Genomic DNA, 19,329 nt, shown 5'->3' with positions numbered 1-19,329 from the left:
TCAGAGCCCAGTGTAGCACACAGACAGTCAGAGCCCAGTGTAGCACACAGTCAGAGCCCAGTGTAACACACAGACAGGCAGATCCCAGTGTAACACACAGACAGACAGACAGAGCCCAGTGTAACACACAGACAGACAGAGCCCAGTGTAACACACAGACAGACAGAGCCCAGTGTAACACACAGACAGACAGAGCCCAGTGTAACAGAGACAGACAGAGCGCAGTGTAACACACAGACAGACAGACAGAGCCCAGTGTAACACACATACACAGTCAGAGCCCAGTGTAGCACACAGACAGTCAGAGCCCAGTGTAGCACACAGTCAGATCCCAGTGTAACACACAGACAGTCAGAGCCCAGTGTAGCACACAGTCAGAGCCCAGTGTAACACACAGACAGACAGAGCCCAGTGTAACACACAGACAGACAGAGCCCAGTGTAACACACAGACAGACAGAGCCCAGTGTAACACACAGACAGACAGAGCCCAGTGTAACACACAGACAGTCAGAGCCCAGTGTAGCACACAGTCAGAGCCCAGTGTAACACACAGACAGGCAGATCCCAGTGTAACACACAGACAGACAGGCAGATCCCAGTGTAACACACAGACAGACAGAGCCCAGTGTAACACACAGACAGACAGAGCCCAGTGTAACACACAGACAGACAGAGCCCAGTGTAACACACAGACAGACAGAGCCCAGTGTAACACACAGACAGACAGAGCCCAGTGTAACACACAGACAGACAGAGCCCAGTGTAACACACAGACAGACAGAGCCCAGTGTAACAGAGACAGACAGAGCGCAGTGTAACACACAGACAGACAGACAGAGCCCAGTGTAACACACAGACACAGTCAGAGCCCAGTGTAACACACAGACACAGTCAGAGCCCAGTGTAACACACAGACACAGTCAGAGCCCAGTGTAACACACAGACACAGTCAGAGCCCAGTGTAGCACACAGACAGTCAGAGCCCAGTGTAGCACACAGTCAGAGCCCAGTGTAACACACAGACAGGCAGATCCCAGTGTAACACACAGACAGACAGACAGAGCCCAGTGTAACACACAGACAGACAGAGCCCAGTGTAACACACAGACAGACAGAGCCCAGTGTAACACACAGACAGACAGAGCCCAGTGTAACAGAGACAGACAGAGCGCAGTGTAACACACAGACAGACAGACAGAGCGCAGTGTAACACACAGACAGACAGAGCGCAGTGTAACACACAGACAGACAGAGCCCAGTGTAACACACAGACAGACAGAGCCCAGTGTAACACACAGACAGACAGAGCGCAGTGTAACACACAGACAGACAGAGCCCAGTGTAACACACAGACAGAGCCCAGTGTAACACACAGACAGGCAGATCCCAGTGTAACACACAGACAGACAGACAGAGCCCAGTGTAACACACAGACAGAGCCCAGTGTAACACACAGACAGACAGAGCCCAGTGTAACACACAGACAGACAGAGCCCAGTGTAACACACAGACAGACAGAGCCCAGTGTAACACACAGACAGAGCCCAGTGTAACACACAGACAGACAGAGCCCAGTGTAACAGAGACAGACAGAGCGCAGTGTAACACACAGACAGACAGACAGAGCGCAGTGTAACACACAGACAGACAGAGCGCAGTGTAACACACAGACAGACAGAGCCCAGTGTAACACACAGACAGAGCCCAGTGTAACACACAGACAGACAGAGCGCAGTGTAACACACAGACAGACAGAGCCCAGTGTAACACACAGACAGAGCCCAGTGTAACACACAGACAGACAGAGCCCAGTGTAACACACAGACAGAGCCCAGTGTAACACACAGACAGACAGAGCCCAGTGTAACACACAGACAGACAGAGCCCAGTGTAACACACAGACAGACAGAGCCCAGTGTAACATAGACAGACAGACAGAGCCCAGTGTAACACAGACAGACAGACAGAGCCCAGTGTAACACACAGACAGACAGAGCCCAGTGTAACACACAGACAGACAGACAGAGCCCAGTGTAACACACAGACAGACAGACAGACAGAGCCCAGTGTAACACACAGACAGACAGAGCCCAGTGTAACACACAGACAGACAGAGCCCAGTGTAACACACAGACAGACAGAGCCCAGTGTAACACACAGACAGACAGAGCCCAGTGTAACACACAGACAGACAGAGCCCAGTGTAGCACACAGTCAGAGCCCAGTGTAACACACAGACAGACAGAGCCCAGTGTAACACACAGACAGACAGATCCCAGTGTAACACACAGACAGAGCCCAGTGTAGCACACAGACAGACAGAGCCCAGTGTAACACACAGACAGACAGAGCCCAGTGTAGCACACAGTCAGAGCCCAGTGTAACACACAGACAGACAGAGCCCAGTGTAACACACAGACAGACAGAGCCCAGTGTAGCACACAGACAGACAGAGCCCAGTGTAACACACAGACAGACAGAGCCCAGTGTAACACACAGACAGACAGAGCCCAGTGTAACACACAGACAGAGCCCAGTGTAGCACACAGACACAGTCAGAGCCCAGTGTAACAGACAGACAGAGCCCAGTGTAACACACAGACAGAGCCCAGTGTAGCACACAGACAGACAGAGCCCAGTGTAACACACAGACAGACAGAGCCCAGTGTAGCACACAGTCAGAGCCCAGTGTAACACACAGACAGACAGAGCCCAGTGTAACACACACACAGACAGACAGACAGAGCCCAGTGTAACACACAGACAGACAGAGCCCAGTGTAACACACAGACAGACAGAGCCCAGTGTAACACACAGACAGACAGAGCCCAGTGTAGCACACAGTCAGAGCCCAGTGTAACACACAGACAGACAGAGCCCAGTGTAACACACAGACAGCTACATAAGGCTAATTTACTGCATCTTTAATTACTGAATCTATAGTTAAAAGTACAGCAAAGCCCAGCAAATACAGATCTAATGAAATGAAAGAATGCACTGCCTAGCCAAAGTCTATGTGTGGGGTGTCTGTGAGTGAGCATGTGTGCTCATGCTGCTCACCTTTCTGTGATACTATCACTATACTATTAGTCCAGATGCCCAAACACTTACTGCTGCTGCTGCTTCTGGTACTGAGTCCTGAGCACACTGCTGGGCTAAATCTTCTGCTGGAATCTGGGTAGGTGCTTCTGCAGCAGCCATGTTATTCAGCTCTCATGCAGTACACAGGAGGCAGTACATGATTGCTGCCACAGGTGGCAGTGCTGAGCTCAGACATGGTCTGGACTCTGCGGATCTACATTGTGCTGATGACTCATGAGTCCTGCAAATAGTTCAGTAGTTCAATTAGTTCACTGATCATACAGATCCCTGAACTAATCTCTGACTATACAACATAATGAGACTGTACAGTACCTGTGAGCTACCATGTGTGGTACTGCCGTGCTCAGGCACATGTATTGTGTGTATGAGAACTATAGTATCATACCTCCCCATACCTCCCAACTGTCACGATTTTAGAGGGACAGTCCCGATTTTCGGGTCCTGTCCCGACGTCCCACCCGCGGCAGGCATTGTCCCGCTGTGGGGGGTGGCAGTTGGGAGACCCCCCAATCTAGTAGAATAGACGCTGTGCACATGCGCACAGCGTCTGTTCTCGTATGAGAATGAGGTCGCGGCTAATTAGCATAAGCCGCGCCCTCATTTGCATACGCCCCGCGTCCCTATTTCTCTAGGTCGAAAGTTGGAAGGTATGTAGTATGAACAAGAGAAAAGAGAAAGTACTCTCTTTTTTGGGGGCACACTTTGAATTTAAAACTTAACGTTTAATTATGTATTCATTAAAACAGTTTTTTTCTCAATAACATGACAGGACGAACACACATTGAACATACAAGGAGTTTTATTATCCTCCTTTAGAACTCTATTTTATTTTAAGTTCTAGAATTATTGTGAATTGGTATCTACAGTACCAATCACACATACAAATTTTTAGGGGGATAGAGGTACCACAGTATATGGAGTGGACCACGAATATTTAATTGTATTTATCTTACACCGATAATATTTGTCTTGTGCTTATCAGGCCTGATCTTTCATCTCAATTCTTTTAGAAAGAATAATAGTGATCGGGGTGATCCCTTTTCCTTCCAAAAAGATTGAGTTCAGGAATTAGAAGAGTAAGTGCGCCTTTCTTGAGAGAGTAATTTTTATATAACCTAGATTTAGTATGTAGAGCACCAGAAATTGTAAGATAAAGAAGACCAACTTGTGTAAGTACACCCCTGCAGGTTGTTTGCTACCACGGTGACTGCTGCTGATTGCTCTTACCGGGCTGGCTCAACCAGTCCTTACAATTGAGCGGGTCTGTCCGTGTGACAGTTGCAGATTTTGGGTGTGAAATGAAGTTAAGATATTAATCCCTCAATGTTAGAGTGGGTGACTCCCTGGTTGGCAATGCCCTTGCAGGGAAGTCTACCCTCAATCAATGAGGTTTATACCCTGAAAGTGTACAGATTAAGGGCAGATATATCGCATTCTTGGGTGTCTGTACACGCTGCATTCTCCCACTTGCTTTGCAGTATTGGTGGGCGATGAGCGGTGCACTGCACCTTTAAATGCAATTCGACAAATCCCCACAGATAAGAAAAAGGAGGAAAAAGAATAATAGACAGGAAAAAACTGTATTTTTGAAAAATATATGGAGACAAAGATTAGTCTGTTGTCTATTTGTATCACCTGACTAATGTACACTTATACATCCCTCTTCCTGCTCTATGAGTACATGGGTTTGTGCAGAAAAATCAGCAAACAAATGAACAGTCTCAAAGCTAGATAATTTGTCTCTCAAAAAAGCATAGATATATAAATACCGATAATTTCCCAAACGGTTTCTCTCCCGGCAGGGGAGGCACAAATGATTATCAATAAATTCCTAGCTCTATAGTATATATTCTGAGTCTGCTCTATGAGTCCATGGGTTTGTACAGAAAAATCAGCAAACAAATAAACAGTCTCAAAACTTAATAATCTGTCTCTCAAAAAAGCGTAAATATATAAATACAGATAATTTCCCAAAAGATTTCTCTCCCGGCAGGGGAGGCACAAGTGAATATCAATAAGTTCCTGGCTCTATGGTGTGTATTCAAAAGACTACACTTAAGTACATGACATGTCATATAAACTGGCAGATAAAGAAGATCACGAACATTTGTTTTTATAAGAAAAGGCCCCTAAATTAGGGTATTACCACCACTCAGATTGTTGCCCGATTGCTGCCAGAAAGAGTGTCAGTCTGCCGAAGAGAAATCCCAGGATCTCTTTTGCTCAAGGCCTGAGAGCAGTAATGAGGAGTCTGGTTCCCCCTCAATGGATTAAGGTGTAAGCTGGGTGTGGGATAGACAGCTGTTTCGCGGAGGTCCCGCTTCCTCAGTATCCTAGCCCTGTCTGGCAAGTGCTGGGTTTTTATCTAGGGGTCAGCCAATGGGATAGTGGGTGTGTGATGATGACGAGGGATGGGTGTGTCAGTTACCTCTATACTGATTGGACTAGCTTGGGGGGCCCATTGTTTTATAGTGTAGTGCACATGCAGCTATATGTGAGCTCAAACATTTGTCTTAATGTCAGATTAGAGTGGCCTGGTAATGCTGCCTCTTCCATTACATATGAACGAGAAGGCGTCTTGTGAGGCGGCGCGTGCTCCCTAATCGGCGCGCTGTCATGGCGTGCGTCTGTATCAGGCGCATTGTCATGGCAACATATCGTGCGCCTGCTGTCTCTAGGCGGCCGCTGGTGTGGCGCGCGGCAGTGACGTGTGTGCCGCGTTGTCCTAGCAACGCGCAGTGTATACGACTGCAGCAGCGTGCGTCTATATCATGCGCATTATCATGGCAACGTATCTGTGCCTGCTGTCTCTAAGTGGCCGCTAGTATAGCGCGCAGTAGTGACGTATGTGCCGCGCCCTCATTTGCATATGCCCCGCGTCCCTATTTCTCTAGGTCGAAAGTTGGGAGGTATGTAGTATGCACTGCCATGCTGCCTTCATATTAGGTCTCGAGCTACACTCCCAATCATGTATAGGATGTTATATACTGTAGCTCTGTTTACTCCACAGGACAAAGAGGGATATGTATGAACCTTCATAATGCATAAAGTGGAGCAGTTTCCCCTAGCAGCCGATCGGCTTAGGTCACATTGTAGACTGTGGAAGATAAATGACAGAAACTGACTGGATATTTTGCAAACTCTTTACTTTATCTCTCTCTAAAGTCAGTTACATTGGGTGAAAGGGACAGGTTAAATACTGTATTTTAAAAGCAAAATAGTGACAGTATATTACTCTGAATTTGGGTATTTTACTTGCATATTATGGAAGTTAAAATAATAACCAAAATGGGATAAATATTGCAGAGCTAAACAATGAATAGGTCCCTATAGTGCCGCTTTCGCACTGCCTAAACGTTTTTACAAAGCTGTATTTTAAGGCGGTATTCAAGACGGGTCTGAGCCTTGACATTGCAGTAGATTGCCGCTTTGAATGCCATTTGAATACCATTCACATCAATCAACCCGTTTGATCCCCTCAATACGTTTCAAGGCAGAAGGCAGGGGACGGGTCTGTAGTCTGATGTTTGTTTTTTTGCTAAATACCGTTTCGAGCCATTCTCACTGCATAAAAAATGGCCCTAAAACGTGTAGGACCGTTTTGAAATATTGGTTATCTTTCACCGGTAAATCAACTGTGGCACTTTCTGTTTGCCTTAAACGTGTTTAAATTGTGAAACAACGGCAATATACCGTTTTACAAGTGCAGTGTGAAGGGGGTATAAGGGTGCTGTATAATTCACTGCTTCTAAAATAGGTTTAATAAATCAGATTATTTCCCATCTGATCATTCTAACAAGAATATTACTCCTCCAATGAGCTAGTATTAGAAACCCCTGCTCTGCGGGTAATAAGTTAGTCTGGTTCATCTAGTTCTAATCACTCCTCTCAGTCTCTGATGGTATAGTGAGCCGGACGGACTGCCGTAGGTAGGCTCGAGTGGAGGTCGTCCCGAATATAAGACTAAGCGCCTAAGTCTACATCAAATACTGGGAAAGCTTATTGACTCGAGTGGGACCCTCACTTGAGTATAAGCCGAGACAGGCATTTTCAGCATAAAAAATGTTCTCAAAAAGTGAGCTTATACTCGAGTGTATATATATATGGTAGTCTTCTGAGCTCATCTTTTGGATGAACTAGATCATAAGGAAATAGTCACAAAATTAACTAGATTTCCCATCACTAAGGGGTAGGCCGGGGCAATGGCGCCAGGACCTCCTGGCAGCCTGGGGGGTCGTTCAGAGCTAGTGCCCATGGCGCAACTACCCCGTGGTGCGGCAGGGCCGCCTGGATGATACCACTGCCCACCCCCATAAGGGGCACCACCATATTATATAGTGAGGCCGTTAGAGGCAGGGGGCGGGGTACTCCTGCCACGAGCACTGCACACCCCTCTGGCATTCCCAGACTGACCTGCGGGGTGACGTGTGACAGGGATGTAGGGCTGGTAGTGCAGGCTACTGGGGACGGCCACCCCCCCTATTGTGGGACCCCCAGTCACTCCTGTCCATCCCCGGGGACATGCCTCCTGCAGGACCGGCCAGACGACAATGGCTGCGGAGGACCAGGCTAAAGGGGGGTCTAGGGTAGTTCCCGAAAATACTTCCCCTCTGTTGGCTGACGCGGTGTAGGGCCCCTGCCACCTACTTCCTGTAAGGGAGTACAGCAGTTTATGGCCCTTCTGAATTCCTTCATGGACCACATTTCTGGGCTTTCCCCTACTGGGGCTCTGCCAGCTCCCAACCCTGTTATTTTGCCTGCCCCTGCTGAGCTGCCTGGGGTTACAGCCTCTTCACAGGTGGCGCCCGTAATTGTGTCCCCAACATGTGCCGTGGCACGGGAGCTCAGGCCGTTTGCCACTTAGGCCTCGCAGGGCGGGCCAGCTCCTCCTCTGGCGGTTGTTCCTGGAACCTCGGCTGTCGGGACCCCTGGCATGTCCACAGAGGTGAGCCTCATGCCGGCGGCAGACACTTCAGGTGATTAGCTGGAATGGAGGGGTTAGCTATGTGGGCTATCATGCCCAGGACACTGTGGTGCTATCAGGAAGGATGGCACGAGGGGGAACAGTTTAGGCTGTCTGCCCCTCATGCAGGTAAGACACCTGGTGCGACTATGGTGGCCTTTGTCTGGAGTTTGTACTCCTTGGGGTGTTGTTGCCTCAGTACGCAGGATGCTGGCAGGGGTGTCTTTCTTTTTGTCTCTGCATGGTAGGGCGGACCCGTCCCGGTCCTTTCTGGTGTCCAGTGCGTTGCGTGGATGGCTGCGCGCCTCGCCGGCACTCCCAGACTGCAGGCGACCAATTGATTTGACATTGCTCCCAGCCTTGCTGGGTGCCCTGAGGGACATTTGCTGGCCTGACTATGAGGTCCTGTTGTTCCGAATGGCGTATGCAATGGCTTATCATGGTGCCTTCAGGTTTGGGGAGCTGGTGGCGCCGTCAAAGCGAATGCCCTCACCACTGACCGTGGATGACCTGGTGGTCCATGTGGATTCTGTGCTATATCACCTGCGCCGTTCCAAGACTAGCCAGGCTGGTAGGGGGCGGTGGCTGTCTTTGCTCCCATGTGCGGTGGAAGGGGTGTGCCCCGTGGCGTTGGTTACGGCCTTCGCGCAGGTGCACCCAGACCTACCTGGTGCATGACTGATGCATGATGATGGGTCACCGCTCACCAAGTATCAGTTTTGCCACGGATTGGGACAGGTGCTGGAGGCCACGGGTCTCGATCCAAAGGAATTTGGGTCGCATTCCTTTCGGATTGGGGCTGCTACCTCGGCGGCTGCGGAGGGCCGCTCCGACGCAGAGATTCAATCTTTGGGTCGATGGCACTCAGCAGCATTCCGAAGGTACATTCGGACAGTCTTATCTGTCACTTTTCACCATGGTCGACTGGACGCATAAGCGCTCGTCAACTTCCAGTGGGGGCCTTGAGGTGTGTTTTCAATTCGGCTATAATTACAATCTGGCATGGCGTACTTGTTAGCTTACTCCAGACGGTGTGTTTTGTGCCTCAAGAGCTGGTCGGCCACGGTTTTTCTCATTCCTCTCTCCTAACAAGTGTGGTGAGTGTGTGGTATGCAAGCTTGTCGACATCCTTCTAACCTCTCTATAAATATTTCAGGTCGACAGGACGTTAAGTCCATATGGATGATGGGACATTCCTTTGTCTTTTGGGCTTCGCAGGCGTCCATCGCCTCTGATGTATGTGTGTTCCGTCAGGCTGGGGAGGTTAGGTGGCTGGATGAGAGAGGTATGTTGTGGAAAGGACTGCAGGCTGGGCTGATTCGAGCCCTGCGAAATTTTGGGGTCCCGAGAGTCATTATATTCCACCTGGGTGGCAATGACTTAGGGCGGGTATCCGCTCTTGAGCTACGCTCTGTGATTGTGCGGGACCTCTATTTTATTTTGCTGTATTTTCCAGCATGTAAGTTGGTGTGGTCCTCCATTACATCAAGGATAGTGTGGAGAAATGCGATATCCTGCCCCCGCCTGGAGCGTTCACGGAAGACGGTGAACGCTGCAGTTGAATAATATCTGCTGACCAATGGTGGGGGTGTTATTCGCCATGACGCCATCAGCTTTCAGCGGAGTGCGCTGTATAGGAGCGATGGTGTTCATCTGAGCCCGGAGGGCGTGGCTCTGTTTTTGGGCGATGTCTTTAGTTGGTTAGATACACAGTGCTGAGCGTTTCCTACTTGGTGGCGGTGCTGCGGCTTAGGGCCTTGCTGTGGCGGTAAAGAACGGTCATCCTTGTAAGATCTTGATGTGTGTGTGTAGATAGTGGGGTGTCGCTCTCTCCTGACATCGATGGTCATCGGCCATGCTTCCGCCCGGGGGGTGGTCACCACTAGCACGAGTGGATGACCGGGGAGAGCGATCACCAGCGATGGTGTGTATGGTAACATCTTTAACCCCACTTTCCTATAGTGACCGTTCTTTGGTGCCGCCACCATTATATATATAGTTTAGTTTAATTGTCAAAATAAATTGACATTCATTTTGAAACGCCAGCACTTGTGTCTGTGTCTTTTTTATTAGATAAGTTTAGTTATTAAGGTTTAGGTTAAGATTATGGTGAGTTGAAAGGTGTAGACCTGGGGGATACCTGATGGAGAGTTTAAGAACCACGAATGCTGAATAAGCAATGAGAGAGCATAAACCCCTGATGGGTTCCCCAGGTTACGCTGGAAGGTCAGCTGACATGCAAATAGGATGGGCACAAGGCCTATCAGAGCAGTGGGAGGGTGCAGACAGGGAAGAAAAGGAACATACTTACAGGAAGTTCTCCCTCTGTCTGAAAAAGCCCCGCCCACCCTTCCCTATTTCTTCTCTCTTCGGCGGCGGTAAAGAACGGTCATCCTTGTAAGATCTTGAGGTGTGTGTGCAGATAGTGGGGTGTCGCTCTCCCCTGACATCTAGGGTCATCGGCCATGCTTCCGCCCGGGGGGTGGTCACCACTAGCACGAGTGGATGACCGGGGAGAGTGATCACCAGCGATGGTGTGTATGGTAAACATCTTTAACCCCACTTTCCTATAGTGACCGCTCTTTGGTGCCACCACCATTATATATATAGTTTAGTTTAATTGTCAAAATAAATTGACATTCATTTTGAAACGCCAGCACTTGTGTCTGTGTCTTTTTTATTAGATAACTTTAGTTATTAAGGTTTAGATTAAGTTTATGGTGAGTTGAAAGGTGTAGACCTGGGGGATACCTGATGGGGAGTTTATGAGAGGAACATGGACTGTTACCTAATTATCATTTCTCTCTTAGGTCTGTCAGTAAAGGGACGGGAACATGCGCCAAGATAGGACGTGACCTGTCGCTGGAGAGCTGTTACACGGAGCTGCACTGGATCTGTGAGAGAGACCTGATGTAACTGTGCTCAGGACTGACGGCGGCATAGGACGGACCCGGGGGATAATTACTGATCATGTCTGACCTGTTTCCGCTTGTTACCACATATTAAACGTTTTCGCTCAGTGACCAGATCCCGTATTTTGTGTGTCGGGTTAAAATTGATCTGTGCTTTCAGCTGCCTATATTCGTTTCAAAACAAAAGGGGACAACCTACAGTAGTCTCCCTGCAATGGACAGTATTTGGGGAAAATAGTTTTGAAATATGAATAAGGGCGCTCAAAAATAGAAAAAGAGGCTGGTACTCCCCTGTATCTTGCGATGAGTCCTGGTGTGATTCCTCGTTGTACTTGTCTTGTTAGAAAATATGAAATGACAAGAGAGGAGAGAAAGAGGGCCGTTCCCCTCCTGTAATCCTGTTTTTATGTTTCAGTCACTTTATCAATATAATGTTAACGCTACTAAAATAATAGTCAATTCAATTTAGTCGGGGTATCTCCCCTTACAGTAACACTCACAACTGTAGATAACGCGGCCCTCTCTGTGTAGAGTTTATTCTGGTAACTGGACTACTGTAGATAACGCGGCCCTCTCTGTGTAGAGTTTATTCTGGTAACCGGACTACTGTAGATAACGCGGCCCTCTCTGTGTAGAGTTTATTCTGGTCACTGGGCTACTGTAGATAACGCGGCCCTCTCTGTGCAGAGTATATTCTGGTCACTGGGCTACTGTAGATAACGCGGCCCTCTCTGTGTAAAGTTTATTCTGGTCACTGGGCTACTGTAGATAACGCGGCCCTCTCTGTGTAGAGTTTATTCTGGTCACTGGGCTACTGTAGATAACGCGGCCCTCTCTGTGTAGAGTTTATTCTGGTAACTGGACTACTGTAGATGACGCGGCCCTCTCTGTGTAGAGTTTATTCTGGTAACTGGACTACTGTAGATGACGCGGCCCTCTCTGTGTAGAGTTTATTCTGGTAACTGGACTACTGTAGATGACGCGGCCCTCTCTGTGTTGAGTTTATTCTGGTCTCTGGGCTACTGTAGATAACGCGGCCCTCTCTGTGTAGAGTTTATTCTGGTAACTGGACTACTGTAGATGACGCGGCCCTCTCTGTGTAGAGTTTATTCTGGTCACTGGATTACTGTAGATAACGCTGCCCTCTCTGTGTAGAGTTTATTCTGGTAACTGGGCTACTGTAGATAACGCAGCCCTCTCTGTGTAGAGTTTATTCTGGTCACTGGACTACTGTAGATAACGCGGCCCTCTCTGTGTAGAGTTTATTCTGGTCACTGGGCTACTGTAGATAACGCGGCCCTCTCTGTGTAGAGTTTATTCTGGTCACTGGGCTACTGTAGATAACGCGGCCCTCTCTGTGTAGAGTTTATTCTGGTCACCGGACTACTGTAGATGACGCGGCCCTCTCTGTATAGAGTTTATTCTGGTCACTGGGCTACTGTAGATAACGCGGCCCTCTCTGTGTAGAGTTTATTCTGGTCACTGGGCTACTGTAGATAACGCGGCCCTCTCTGTGTAGAGTTTATTCTGGTCACCGGACTACTGTAGATGACGCGGCCCTCTCTGTATAGAGTTTATTCTGGTCACTGGGCTACTGTAGATGACGCGGCCCTCTCTCTGTACAGTTTATTCTGGTCACCGGACTACTGTAGATGACGCAGCCCTCTCTGTGTAGAGTTTATTCTGGTCACTGGGCTACTGTAGATAACGCAGCCCTCTCTGTGTAGAGTTTATTCTGGTAACTGGACTACTGTAGATGACGCGGCCCTCTCTGTGTAGAGTATATTCTGGTAACTGGACTATTGTAGATGACGCGGCCCTCTCTGTGTAGAGTATATTCTGGTAACTGGACTACTGTAGATGACGCGGCCCTCTCTGTGTAGAGTTTATTCTGGTCACTGGACTACTGTAGATGACGCAGCCCTCTCTGTGTAGAGTTTATTCTGGTAACTGGACTACTGTAGATGACGCGGCCCTCTCTGTGTAGAGTTTATTCTGGTCACTGGGCTACTGTAGATAACGCGGCCCTCTCTGTGTAGAGTTTATTCTGGTAACTGGACTACTGTAGATGACGCGGCCCTCTCTGTGCAGAGTTTATTCTGGTAACTGGACTACTGTAGATGACGCGGCCCTCTCTGTGTAGAGTTTATTCTGGTAACTGGACTACTGTAGATGACGTGGCCCTCTCTCTGTAGAGTTTATTCTGGTCACTGGACTACTGTAGATAACGCATCTCCCTCTCTGTGTAGAGTTTATTCTGGTAACTGGGCTACTGTAGATGATGCGGCCCTCTCTGTGTAGAGTTTATTCTGGTCACTGGACTACTGTAGATAACGCGGCCCTCTCTGTGTAGAGTTTATTCTGGTCACTGGGCTACTGTAGATAACGCGGCCCTCTCTGTGTAGAGTTTATTCTGGTCACTGGACTACTGTAGATGACGTGGCCCTCTCTCTGTAGAGTTTATTCTGGTCACTGGACTACTGTAGATAACGCATCTCCCTCTCTGTGTAGAGTTTATTCTGGTAACTGGGCTACTGTAGATGATGCGGCCCTCTCTGTGTAGAGTTTATTCTGGTCACTGGACTACTGTAGATAACGCGGCCCTCTCTGTGTAGAGTTTATTCTGGTCACTGGGCTACTGTAGATAACGCGGCCCTCTCTGTGTAGAGTTTATTCTGGTCACTGGGCTACTGTAGATAACGCGGCCCTCTCTGTGTAGAGTTTATTCTGGTCACTGGGCTACTGTAGATAACGCGGCCCTCTCTGTGTAGAGTTTATTCTGGTCACTGGGCTACTGTAGATAACGCGGCCCTCTCTGTGTAGAGTTTATTCTGGTAACTGGGCTACTGTAGATAACGCGGCCCTCTCTGTGTAGAGTTTATTCTGGTAACTGGACTACTGTAGATAACGCGGCCCTCTCTGTGTAGAGTTTATTCTGGTAACTGGACTACTGTAGATAACGCGGCCCCCTCTGTGTAGAGTTTATTCTGGTAACTGGACTACTGTAGATAACGCGGCCCTCTCTGTGTAGAGTTTATTCTGGTCACTGGCTACTGTAGATAACGCGGCCCTCTGTGTGTAGAGTTTATTCTGGTCACTGGACTACTTTAGATAACGCGGCCCTCTCTGTGTAGAGTTTATTCTGGTAACTGGGCTACTGTTGATAACGCGGCCCTCTCTGTGTAGAGTTTATTCTGGTAACTGGACTATTGTAGATAACGCGGCCCTCTCTGTGTAGAGTTTATTCTGGTAACTGGGCTACTGTAGATAACGCGGCCCTCTCTGTGTAGAGTTTATTCTGGTCACCGGACTACTGTAGATGACGCGGCCCTCTCTGTGTAGAGTTTATTCTGGTAACTGGACTACTGTAGATAACGCGGCCCTCTCTGTGTAGAGTTTATTCTGGTAACTGGACTACTGTAGATAACGCGGCCCTCTCTGTGTAGAGTTTATTCTGGTCACCGGACTACTGTAGATGACGCGGCCCTCTCTGTGTAGAGTTTATTCTGGTAACTGGGCTACTGTTGATAACGCGGCCGTCTCTGTGTAGAGTTTATTCTGGTAACTGGGCTACTGTAGATAACGCGGCCCTCTCTGTGTAGAGTTTATTCTGGTAACTAGGCTACTGTAGATAACGCGGCCCTCTCTGTGTAGAGTTTATTCTGGTAACTAGGCTACTGTAGATAACGCGGCCCTCTCTGTGTAGAGTTTATTCTGGTAACTAGGCTACTGTTGATAACGCGGCCGTCTCTGTGTAGAGTTTATTCTGGTAACTGGACTACTGTGGATAACGCGGCCCTCTCTGTGTAGAGTTTATTCTGGTAACTGGGCTACTGTAGATAACGCGGCCCTCTCTGTGTAGAGTTCATTCTGGTAACTGGACTACTGTGGATAACGCGGCCCTCTCTGTGTAGAGTTCATTCTGGTAACTGGACTACTGTAGATAACGCGGCCCTCTCTGTGTAGAGTTTATTCTGGTCACTGGGCTACTGTAGATAACGCGGCCCTCTCTGTGTAGAGTTTATTCTGGTCACTGGACTACTGTAGATAACGCGGCCCTCTCTGTGTAGAGTTTATTCTGGTAACTGGACTACTGTAGATAACGCGGCCCTCTCTGTGTAGAGTTTATTCTGGTAACTGGACTATTGTAGATAACGCATCCCCCTCTCTGTGTAGAGTTTATTCTGGTAACTGGACTACTGTAGATAACGCGGCCCTCTCTGTGCAGAGTATATTCTGGTCACTGGGCTACTGTAGATAACGCATCCCCCTCTCTGTGTAGAGTTTATTCTGGTCACTGGGCTACTGTAGATAACGCGGCCGTCTCTGTGTAGAGTTTATTCTGGTCACTGGGCTACTGTAGATAACGCGGCCCTCTCTGTGTAGAGTTTATTCTGGTAACTGGACTACTGTAGATAACGCGGCCCTCTCTGTGTAGAGTTTATTCTGGGAACTGGGCTACTGTAGATAACGCGGCCCTCTCTGTGTAGAGTTTATTCTGGTCACTGGGCTACTGTAGATAACGCGGCCCTCTCTGTGTAGAGTTTATTCTGGTAACTGGACTACTGTAGATAACGCGGCCGTCTCTGTGTAGAGTTTATTCTGGTCACTGGGCTACTGTAGATAACGCGGCCGTCTCTGTGTAGAGTTTATTCTGGTCACTGGGCTACTGTGGATAACGCGGCCGTCTCTGTGTAGAGTTTATTCTGGTAACTGGACTATTGTAGATAACGCGGCCCTCGCTGCGCTCGTCACACTATATAAAATCAACTCCATGCGTAGTTGGATAGTGGGGGTATGACATCACCCATGGGTGACTATACAATGAAAAATCGCATCGCATGAATTGTATGCCGCTATATTGCATGCGATGCGATGAAAAAGTCGGGCGCCCAGATATTACATAAGTACCGCATACTTTTCTGGATTACCCCGTGAGTGTGACAGAAGGACACACAAATGGGTGACTGGGTCTGTGATCACGAATCCACACTGACATCCACAATTAATAACGTTAGGTGAGTAGTGGTGATAACTACCCCCCCTCCCCTCCCCAGAGACTGTGCCCATTTGAGAGCAGCAGTGATGCTTACCTTATCTACACTCCCTGCCCTCTCTTTCATCTAATAGTGGGGAGTGGACACGTACCTCAGAAGCCCCAAAGTATTCATCGCCTGAGGCCCCCCAGTGAGGAAACACATGTGCTGCCTATGCGGCCACAGTAAAGCCAGGATCCACCTGGCACTCAGCGGGGACTTGACAGAAGACTGGCCAACAAAAGGGGAGATGACATCAAGAGAGCAGTGGTGGATGGGTATAAACTACTAGCTCAACCCGGCCAGCACAGTCAGCGATTATCCCTCTACCACCAGCAGCATTTACCGGTGATTGGCAGCAATGTCTGCGTTCTCTAAAAGAGCGGTTCTAGACAAACGTATCCATCGCCAGTAGTTCCGCTTCTCCTCATACTAACAAACAGAGCAGCCCGGCTATCTGCTGCAGTGCACCGCCCCGCCCGTGGGAAAGGAAGGGGATGGGACCGCGTCCCTGACATTTCAATGATTTAATCACGTCTCCACAGCAGTACTCGGAAACCCCCCTGCATGCACCACTGAACCTGCTGGAGAGCGGTGCGTGTGGGGATTCTGCGGGATAGCGGGGTGTGCGAGAAACCTGTGGGACAGGGGTGCATGCGGGGAACCTGCGGGACAGGGGTGCATGCGCGGAACCTGCGGGACAGGGGTGCCTTCGGGGAACCTGCTGGATAGCGGTGCATTCGGGATCCTGCGGGACAGTGGGAGCATCTGGGGGACCTGCGAAATAGGGGCACGTGCAGGGGATGGAGCATGCAGTGAACCTGCGGGAGAGCGGTGCATGTGGGGTTCCTGCTGGACAGGGGTGTGTGTGGGGAATCTGCGGGACAGGGGAGCATGTGGGGGGACCTGTGGGAGAGCGGTGCATGTGGGGGGCCTGTGGGACAGGGGTGCGTGCAGGGAACCTGCTGGATCGCGGTTCGGGATCTTGCGGGACAGGGGAGCATGTGGGGGACCTGCGGAATAGAGGCACATGCGGGGACAGAGCATGCAAGGAACCTACTGGAGAGTGGTGCATGTGGGGGGCCTGTTGGATAGGGGCGCGTGTGGGGTTCCTGCTGGACAGGGGTGCATGCTGGGATTCTGCGGGACAGGGGAGCTTGCAGGGAACCTGCTGGATAGCAGTGCGTTCGGGATCCTGCAGGATCTTGCGGGACAGGGGAGCATGTGGGGGACCTGCGGAATAGAGGCACATGCGGGGACAGAGCATGCAAGGAACCTACTGGAGAGTGGTGCATGTGGGGGGCCTGTTGGATAGGGGCGCGTGTGGGGTTCCTGCTGGACAGGGGTGCATGCTGGGATTCTGCGGGACAGGGGAGCTTGCAGGGAACCTGCTGGATAGCAGTGCGTTCGGGATCCTGCGGGATCCTGCGGGACAGGGGAGCATGTGGGGGACCTGCAGAATAGAGGCACGTGCGGGGGACAGAGAATGCAAGGAACCTGCGGGAGAGCGGTACATGTGGGAGGCCTGTTGGATAGGGGCACGTGTGGGGTTCCTGCTGGACAGGGGTGCATGCAGGGAACCTGCTGGATAGTGGTGTGTACTGGATCGTGCGGGACAGAGGAGCATGTGGGGGACCTACGGAATAGGGACACGTGCGGGGAACCTGCGGGATAGGGGCATGTGTGGGGTTCCTGTGGGACAGGGATGCGTTCAGGGAACCTGTGGACAGGGGTCAGGGCCGGTGTAAGGCTCCTCAGCACCCTAGGCAAAACTTCAACCTACTGCCCTCCCCCCCCCCCCCCCCCCCCCCCCACCATACAGACACCAATACCCACTTTATAACCCCTTAAGGCATATTTTCCTAATATTCCAGAATGGCATGGAGGCTCCCAAAAATCAGGTGGTCCTCCCAGCCCCCAGGAAAAGTGGGCAAATCCCCTGCTTTCCTTGTAGGCCTCCTTTTGCCACCTACAACAGAGTACAAGGAGGAGGGGGCAGCAAAGTAGTGAAGTATGCGTGAGGTCTTAAGGTGCGTACACACGGGGCAATATGATCGCTGGCAATATATTGCTAGCAATATATTGCTCAGCAATCATATTGCCCAGTGTCGTGTTTTCATCTGCGACCATCTCTGGTCGCAGATGAAAATTTAAACACTGCTGGGTGAAGAGACAGGGGATGTCACTGGTCGGAGGAGCATGTTCCTCTGACCAGCGACCATTCAGGGGCTGAAAACGGGAGCGCGCACCCGGCGATTTATCGCTGGTGCACACTCCAATCACTGGCAATATGGTCGCTCAGCGACCATATTCCCAGCGATTTCAGCCCCTATCGCCCCCGTGTGTACACAGCATTAGAAGATCCAGAGCAGCCGTCTGCATCAAGTACAACAAGGATCCTCATGGACATCCTTCATTTTTTGATAGGCAAACTTGGTGGCGCCCCCCAGGTCCTGGCGCCCTAGGCAGCTGCCTAAAGCTGCCTAATGGTAGAGCCGGCCCTGACAGGGGTGCGTGCGTGGATCCTGCGGACAGGGGCGCGTGCTGGGATTCTGCGGGACAGGGGAGCATGTGGGGGACCTGCGGAATAGGGGCATGTGCGGGGGACAGAGCATGCGGTGAACTTGCAGGAGAGCGGTGCACAGGCCCCCTGTGGGATAAGGGCGCATGTGGGGTTCCTGCTGTACAGGGGTGCGTGCTGGGAACCTGCGGGACAGGGGTGCGTGCTGGTATTCTGTGGGACAGGGGTGTGTGCAGGGAACCTGCTGGATAGCGGTGCGTGTGGGCGACCTGCGGGATATCGGTGCTTAAGGGGGACTTGCAGGATATCGGTGCATGCAGGGAACCTGCAGGATAGGGGTGCGTGTGGGAATCCTGTGGGATAACGGTTCATGCGGGGGACCTGCGGGATAGCGGCGCGTGCAGTGACCCTGCGGGATAGTGGTGCCTGCGGGGGACCTGCGGGATAGCGGCGCGTGCAGTGACCCTGCGGGATAGTGGTGCCTGCGGGGGACCTGCGGGATAGCGGCGCGTGCAGTGACCCTGCGGGATAGTGGTGCCTGCGGGGGACCTGCGGGATAGCGGCGCGTGCAGTGACCCTGCGGGATAGTGGTGCCTGCGGGGGACCTGCGGGATAGCGGCGCGTGCAGTGACCCTGCGGGATAGTGGTGCCTGCGGGGGACCTGCGGCAAAGGGACGTGTGCTGGGGGCCTGCGGGATAGCTGCATGTGCGGTGACCCTACAGGATAGGGTGCGTGCGGGGATCCTGCAGGATATCGGTGCGTGCGGGGAACCTATGGCATAGGGGCACGTGT

At 50.6% G+C, this 19,329-nt stretch overlaps 1 protein-coding gene across 1 annotated transcript in view; it reads left to right on the top strand.

The window, feature by feature from the left end:
* Positions 1-11,060, top strand: part of LOC146032726 (C-type lectin domain family 2 member B-like) — a 114,898-nt gene extending 103,838 nt beyond the window's left edge. The window contains exon 6 of the mRNA XM_083158510.1: positions 10,878-11,060. Coding sequence (XP_083014636.1) covers positions 10,878-10,983 — 106 coding nt within the window. The 3' untranslated portion in view covers positions 10,984-11,060. The remainder of the gene's footprint in view (positions 1-10,877) is intronic.
* Positions 11,061-19,329: the final 8,269 nt, after the last annotated feature.

Source organism: Crinia signifera, chromosome 1, assembly GCF_055691185.1.
Source record: "Crinia signifera chromosome 1, ASM5569118v1, whole genome shotgun sequence".
NCBI lineage: Eukaryota > Metazoa > Chordata > Amphibia > Anura > Myobatrachidae > Crinia > Crinia signifera.
The sequence above is the reverse complement of the archived record's forward strand: the minus strand, read 5'-3'. Positions and strand labels throughout refer to the sequence as shown.